The sequence below is a fragment of the Anoplophora glabripennis genome, unplaced genomic scaffold (genome assembly GCF_000390285.2).
Source record: "Anoplophora glabripennis isolate ALB-LARVAE unplaced genomic scaffold, Agla_2.0 scaffold75, whole genome shotgun sequence".
Lineage (NCBI taxonomy): Eukaryota > Metazoa > Arthropoda > Insecta > Coleoptera > Cerambycidae > Anoplophora > Anoplophora glabripennis.
The window spans coordinates 943,419-951,555 of NW_019416255.1; the positions used below are offsets into that span (position 1 = coordinate 943,419).

Consider the following 8,137-nt stretch of genomic DNA (forward strand, 5'->3'; position numbering starts at 1 on the left):
ATTTTAGTTCATGTTTCAACGACTTCGAAAACATAGGAAATGACTAGTCTGACTTGTCTTGCCTGTGAAATCAACCATTGAACTTTGAATTTAAATAGTAGACATAACTATTCATATTGTTATTAATTATCTATAAACATTTTTTATGGATTATTTTGAAAATCTTAATATATATTAATTTTCAGAGTTTGAACTATTTCTTTTTTATATTACCATTTTCTTTGAAAATAAATTCTGTATCTATTTAATTATTATCAACAGCTCTAGAAGCTGATTATGTGATTGAAATTAATTTAATATTGTTAATAAAATTCACATTGTTTGCAATTTATGTTTTATACAGTACTCTAATTTATATATATTATAGGTAAGAAACTTTTACTATTATTGTACCCTATATGCCCTTTATTGTTTAATTTTGTGTACCTACTTAATACAGAGAAATAATTAGAAAATTTAACAAATGTTACATTTTCTTTGTATTGTAGTCGTGGGTTGACCTGAAAATGTAGTTGCATAAGGAGTTAGGAGATATATGAACTTTCAATAAATGTTTTAATAAATTCATATGGGTTGGTTTTCCACAATGGAATTTTGTGTACGACTTTACGAGAGATACTATCATTTTGAAGGATAGAAAATATTTAAATATTATACTGTGATACTATTGTTTGTTGATAAAAAATGCTTCTACTTCTGCAAAGTAATAGCAGACTTAATTTTTGGAATTGTAGGTAAATAATCACTAAATGGCTACTGAGTTTTAAAGTAAAATAAAAAACTGTTTTGCTTTAATTTTAATTAAGCATTCTTGAATTTTAAAGGAAGTATTATAGACATACTTACTGCGTTAATATACAGGGTATTTATTTAGTAATGGGTCACAGAGCAAGAGTGAAAATATTACAATTAAGAGTGAAAATATTACAATCCTCAAAATGGTTTTGAAATAAGAGACTCAATTAATTTTAGATTAATATAGTAATCTTCGAATGTTAATAACTATATGAACACGTATTTTTTAATTGTTTGGATAGATAGGAGGCGTGATATGGGTGTCCTCACAAATAGAAATCAGGAGAATTCAGGTCAGATTTTTAAATAATTGTTGTGCTTTGTTTATTTTTACAGTAAAGTTGCTCCCTGTGCAAGACCCCCCCCCCTATAAGATATCACCCTCTGTATATAGATATTTCTATGTTCATTTTCTCGAACCAAGACGTGTTCTGTTGTTCTTACTACAAACGCTGTTTACTGTCCATTATCTGCGTCCGTATTAATCAAGTTTGTATAATGAAGCCCTAAAATTCAGGCTATCAATCATGATATCTCGGCAAAGCAAAGGCCCTGTGTTGTTAATAGATTGTACCTATTATCGGGTGGCTGTAAGGGGACATTAACAGGAGTTATGTTTTGTTTGTGGTACAAAATTTAATTTACTTAACATCGGTGGGTTAATTTTGGTCAATCGAGTTACTCAGATCCCTTTCAGACATTTTTAAGTCACCTAGTTAAAAAAAATATAGAACTACATTTGGAAAAGGCTCAAAAACTTGAACTTTTATTGGTTGCTCCGTCATAAATGAGTTATTTTGTGCCAATTAATTGATGCTCACATGATCAAGTTCATGAGTTTTATATACAATCTATACTGATCTTGTTTTATCAGTTAAGAAGACCGCTGAACTAATTTTTTTTTGATCCGATGTTCAACTGTCAAGTAAATTTTATTACATTTTATGACGGTGTAGAATAATAATATCAAAAAACTAACTCGAAGGAAGTGATTTTAAGTTGGCAAATCGCGAATAAGTGGCAAAATTACGTGTTTTTTTCACTTTTTTAATGCCCTTCAAAACCTAGAAGATTTATCGGAAAATTAGTTTTCCAGAAAACTATTGATAATACACACAAATAAAAAAATGCTATAATCGTTAATTGTTACTTTCTCCGGATTCCTAAATTTTAAAATCTTTAAGTAGGTACACTAGGGTGGCCCAAAAAAATCGATTATTTTTTTTTCATGTCTCTTGTGAAAATATGTTAGATCATCATGTTTTAAGAGCCCCCTCAAAAAATCAGCACAAAGAGGTCGCACAAGAATTTTAAAAATTTCCAAAATCGTCAAAAATAGATTTTTTTCTTTTTTAAATTTTTTTTCTCGTTATTTTATCATTTTTTAGGTTGAAAGAAATCTCGATTCTGAAAATTTCAAATTGATATTTTAATTTCTAAAGGACACTCATAATTATTTTAACTTGAAATGTAGTGTACCTACCTAAAATGTTTTCGAGCGACCTGTAAAAATAAATATCAACGAACTAATAATTTTTTTTATTATATTTGATGAACAAAAGAATAGAAATAAATCACGAGACACTTAAAAAATTTCTCGAGGCAAAATTTACTACCGCACTGTGATTATCAAATGAGTATTTATAATTTTTAAAGTTTTTTAAATTTAAGTATCTCGTGATTTATTTCTATTTTTTTGTTCATCAAATTCAATAAAAAAAATTTTTTTAGAGGTCGCTCGAAAACAGGTAGATACACTACTAAAATTAAAATAATTATGAGTGACCTTTAGAAATTAAAATATCGATTTGAAATTTTCAGAATCGAGATTTTTTTAAAAAATGATAAACTAACATATTTTCACAAGAGACACGAAAAAAAAAATAATCGTTTTTTTTTTTTGGGCAACCCTAACGTACACGATTAATTTTTTATCCAGTTTGAAGTTATTTTGTTTTCCACAAATAACTGCATCCTAACTGTTGCAATTGCATTTACTGGTCATTTGATTATTTTTCTTTAACATAATTTGATATGTTATATGTCAGCTTAAGCAAACATTACAGTCTAAATGGTTCTTTTAGCTTGTCCACAAAACCTACTTAAATAGACCTGTTTCTTCAAAATTGACAGACAATATTCCATTAATTGGCATTAGTTTCGCTAAAATCATATTGCGCCTTGTATTCTGCATGAGCGGTTTTATCTCGGGACTCTCTCCAGAAGATAAGGGTCTGACTGAATCTCCTGAGACCTTATTTATGACAATATTTTAGTACAATTTGCAGGTAAGTTTGATGTAAGTTGTAATATAAAAGACATTTGCATTTCTTGCAAATTTTGACTAGGTAGTTTATAAATAAATATTTACAATATTACATGTGTACCCTGAATATTAATAATGTTAATGGTAATCAGTAAAAGGTATCTCAATTTTTAAAATATCTTCACCTTGTTATTTTAATATTTTGGAACATAAATAAAGTTGTTTTTCATTAAATAAAGTAAATTTTTAATGAATGTCCTTTATTATTCACATTTACATAGACCAAAATTGACTGCCTATGTTCTTTCATAGTTCCAGTTTTTCTATACATATTTTATAGGTATACATTTTTAATGCTCCCTTATTTCGAGTTTGCTATTGGTTTATTCAGTTCGAATAGTTTACTTCTCAACGATTTCTTCTTGTCGTCGGTTTTATATTCCTTCATGAAAGCTGTGAAGCGACACTTTCACAAAAGTGATTTTCATTTCATTTCCATTCGATTCCTCTATTTTCAGTGATCGTAAATTTACACATACTTTGATTTACATGTATTCCAATAAATGTGTCGACACACCTTATTGAAGCTAGGAATATACCAGGTAAATATAGAATTTTTCCTTGAATATAAAGCATTAATTGTTAAATGATACTTCGTTATCCTTTTCTTGCCAGTTATTTTTTTTAGCAATTATTTCAATAGGTTACACCCAATTACAGGAAATATTAATAGACAATACAGTCAATGCAGTAATATAACTATAATAAATAATATAAAAGCTACAAAAACAACAAATAATATTGATGAAAGTCAAGAAAATAATATAACTGGATTAAAAGTAAACAACTTAAATTTGGATGTTTGTCTACCAACATGTATGAGTGTAGGTCAGATTACAATCTACAAAATGTGTACCAATCAGGTGATCTTTGTCATAGACTAAACATTTCGGAAACATTATTTGGACAAATTCAACACTATACCAATTGTGTGGTAGTTTAACTGGTGACCAATCAAAATACCACAATCTGACTTGGATGTATGTACACTGTAAAAAAATTACACTCAAATTTCACTCAGTTTTACTCTATAATGTATCAATTTTTGTCTACTCCCGATCGAGTGAAATTTTCACTCTATTAGTATGAGTACAACTGAGTGAAACTATTGCAACATAAATGAGTGAATTTTACTCAAATCCGAATTACTGCTAACTATCAATTGTGCGAACCAATCTAGTGTTGACTTTCTCTCTAATATGATTTAAATTAACTATTATTGAGTCATTTTTATTCATACTTGGTTTTTAATTAACTAAATATTAAGTGCTAAACTAAATCACTCATAAATGATTAATTAGGATATATAGTGTTGAAATTAATTCACTTCGCGGGGCTTCCTCTTGTCTTAGATGAGACCCTGAGACCAGCCGGCTAAGACCTGTAGGTACTCCTGGCGATCACGCTTTTGTGGAGCATCTAACGGGTCCCTATCAACTGTGGTTGACATTACAGAAACAATATGTAAATGGTGCCATCTCAACGACGCCATTCAAATTACTCGAAATTAATATACATTTAAACTCACTCAGTAATGAGGACATTTACTCTAATTTAGGTACAAGTGCACCAAATACGAGTTTACATGAAGAATTTATTTAATTTAGTTTAAATATAAATATACAAATTAGTAAAATAATCAAAATGACCAATATTGAGTGAAAATGTACTCAATATTGTATGTAACTTTACTTATGATTAACAATTCTGTGCTTTTAGTTTGTCAAGAATATCAAATTTTCATAAGTCGCATAAGTTTAAATTTTCATGTTAAATAAAATACAGGGTAGCCCATCGAAAACGTACCGCAAGGCATTACAGGGTAGTAAGGCATTTTTCGGCAAAATCCAAAAACAGGTCAAATTTGTTTCTGAGGGGGACAACTTTTGGCTCAAAAAGCATACCAAAATCTTCAACCCCCTAAGTGGGGTGCTATCCCCTAAATTTTTTCAAATGGGAATGCGGGTCAAGTGGGGGGTCATTAGAAAGGGCTTTTAATTCTCTATACATCGATTCTTACTTTTTGAAAATCGATTCATAATTTTAGAAAATATGCAGCTTTGAAAATACGAACAATATTTTTGACGAGAAATGCGAAAATCGATTTAATTTTACTTCAAAACTTACGGTATTAGTCAAGTAAATGCTGAAAATGTTGTCCGCCAACTTGCATACAATGATACAGGTTGTCTTCAAACCGTTGTCGAACATTCTGGAGCACTTGCGGTGTTACTTCGCGACATACATTAATGATTCGTCCTCGCAGATCTTCCAAGGTATCAGGTGGAGTGCTGTAAACTTTGCTTTTAATGTGCCCCCAGAGAAAGAAATCTAAAGGATTTAAGTCGGGTGACCGAGGGGGCCACTCAATTGCACCTCTTCGTCCTATCCAGCGTCCTGGAAACGTCTCATTTAGGTAATTGCGCACATTGAGCGAGTAATGTGGAGGAGCTCCGTCTTGCTGGAAAATCAGTTCGTGTTCATTGTAAGCAGGGTCGTCCTCTATGATATTTGTTAGAGCTGGGTCGATGACATTTTGTAGTAAATCCAAGTACATATCGCCTGTCAAATTTCCAGGAAGGAAAAAAGGACCTACAATGGAATTTCCAAAAATACCTGCCCATACATTCAACTTCTGGGGGTGTTGGGAGTGTGTCTCATGGAAAATCCTTGGATTGGTATCAGCCCAGTAACGACAATTATGGCGATTCACTAAACCATTCAAGAAGAACGTACACTCGTCCGAAAAACACACATTAAAGAGGAAATTATCGTTTATCGCTCGTTCAGTCATTATTTCGCAAAATTGCAAACGACGATCAAAATCGTCTTCATTTAGCTCTTGCACTAGCCGAATCTTATAAGGATGGAATTTGTATTTTTTTAATATTCGTTGGACACTTGTACGACTCACTCCTGTCGCAGTAGCCAATTGCATTGTACTCAGCGTACTATCCATTGCCACTTGCCCCAATACCGCTATTTCCGTAGGTTCATTTAGTACCGGATTTTCAACCTGCCTCTTTTTGTTATGAACGGAGCCAGTTTCGCGAAATTTGGCCACCAATTCGCGAACAATTTTTCCAGACGCATGTTTCTCAGGATGCCGTTGGTTGAACAGTTCGGCGACCCGATTTCCGCATTCATTGTTTTTGAAAAAAAGCTCAATAATTTCTACTCTTTCTGGAATTGAGTACACCATAATTAATCAATTTAAAAGACTCGGCAGTATTGGTACTCTTCAACTACAAGTCACAAGACAGTTATCTAGCAACTTCTTGTGGCCTATCTAAATACGAAACAAAAAGCGGACAATTTTTTGCTCACCAAAATCAGGCTAAAGAATTCGCAAATCAGAAAAAAAAACAGCGAATTCTTTTGAAGGAATTTACCAAGCTAATACCGTAAGTTTTGAAGTAAAATTAAATCGATTTTCGCATTTCTCGTCAAAAATATTGTTCGTATTTTCAAAGCTGCATATTTTCTAAAATAATGGATCGATTTTCAAAAAGTAAGAATCGATGTATAGAGAATTAAAAGCCCTTTCTAATGACCCCCCACTTGACCCTCATTCCCATTTGAAAAAATTTAGAGGATAGCACCCCCACTTAGGGGGTTGAAGATTTTGTTATGCTTTTTGAGCCAAAAGTTGTCCCCCTCAGAAACAAATTTGACCTGTTTTTGGATTTTGCCGAAAAGTTCTTTACTACCCTGTAATGTCTTGCGGTACGTTTTCGTCATATTTTAGCATCAAACAAACTTGATAGATCAACATAATATCAAGCAATAAATATGTCGGTAAACAGCTCTAATTTTTTCTAGAGTAAATTCATTTATACGAGGAAAATGTATTTGAAAATAACTTCTTCAAATTGTTTTTTATTTTAATACCGATTACTGAGATATATCGATCAAATACTGCGAGCTAAAATATAATTATTAAACTGAATATACTCGCATGCTTCTACTGGGGTAAAAGAAATATAAACGGAACTTTATTAAAAAAAAAAATATTGAAAAATAAAAGGCAAATATAATTTATTTTTCTACATAGTTTTCTGCTTTAGAAATACATTTTCCCAGCGAGAAGAAAGGTTTATTTATCGCAACATCGTAGAATGAACTGTGCACGAATCCTTCTACGTCATCGTTGCGCTCTAAGAGCTTGTTTAAGCGGCCCAAGCAAATGAAAATCGCAGGCGATAAGTACGGGCTGTAGGGAGGATGATCAAGTTGAGTCCAGTGCATTTCTTCTAGTTTTGATACCGTTAGAGCTGTAGCATGGAGCCTGGCGTTGTCGTGGTGAAGGATGGCCTCTCGAATCGGTCTTTTGCGGCGATATGCAGCCTTCACTGCGTTCAACAGTTCGCAGTAGCAGCATTGATTGTGCATCGCTCATGCAAAAAATCAGTGAACAAATTGCCTCCTCAGTCGAAAAAAACGGTTGAAAGGACCTTGCCAGCTGACAGTCAAGTCCTGGATTTCACTGGGTGTACCCCCCCTTTTCTCCGCCACTCTATAGTGGCCTGTTTCGACTCGGGACTGTCGCAGTGGATCTACGTTTTGTCGCAGATCCAACTCAAAAATGCTTCCCTTTCTTTCGCAAACCTTGCTGTAAGCCTCTGACAGACCTCCAAACGTCTCAACTTCTGATCTGTGGTCAACAGGCGAGTGACCGATCTGGCACACACTTTGCGGAACTGTAGGTCATTTGTGATGATCGCACTACAGCTCCCACAACTTATTCCGACCTGTTCTACAATTTCCGATACTCCCACCCGTCGATCGTCTTTAAGAACCGCCCGAATGTTTTCACCTGTAATGCTGGTTTGAGAACAGCGATCGTGTTCCTGATTTTCCACTCGTTCTCGTCCTTCCTTCAACTCTCTATCCCAGGCAAACACACTGGTCCTTGACAATGTTTGGTCCCCGAACTATGCAGTCAATCTCCTGAAAATTTCCGTCGCTTGAATTCCCTTAACAAATTTTATAATTATGCGATGCGTAGTGGAAAGG

At 33.1% G+C, this 8,137-nt stretch overlaps 1 protein-coding gene across 1 annotated transcript; it reads right to left on the minus strand.

The window, feature by feature from the left end:
- Positions 1 to 7,159: 7,159 nt before the first annotated feature.
- LOC108903363 (histone-lysine N-methyltransferase SETMAR-like) lies at positions 7,160 to 7,513 on the minus strand. The gene has a single exon (XM_018705509.1). The coding sequence runs from the start codon at positions 7,511 to 7,513 to the stop codon at positions 7,160 to 7,162; it is 354 nt and encodes a 117-aa protein (XP_018561025.1).
- Positions 7,514 to 8,137: the final 624 nt, after the last annotated feature.

What these genes read in the sequence shown, in the direction of transcription:
- LOC108903363 (XM_018705509.1), bottom strand. Translation starts at nt 7,513, where the DNA reads ATGCACAATCAATGCTGCTACTGCGAACTGTTGAACGCAGTGAAGGCT.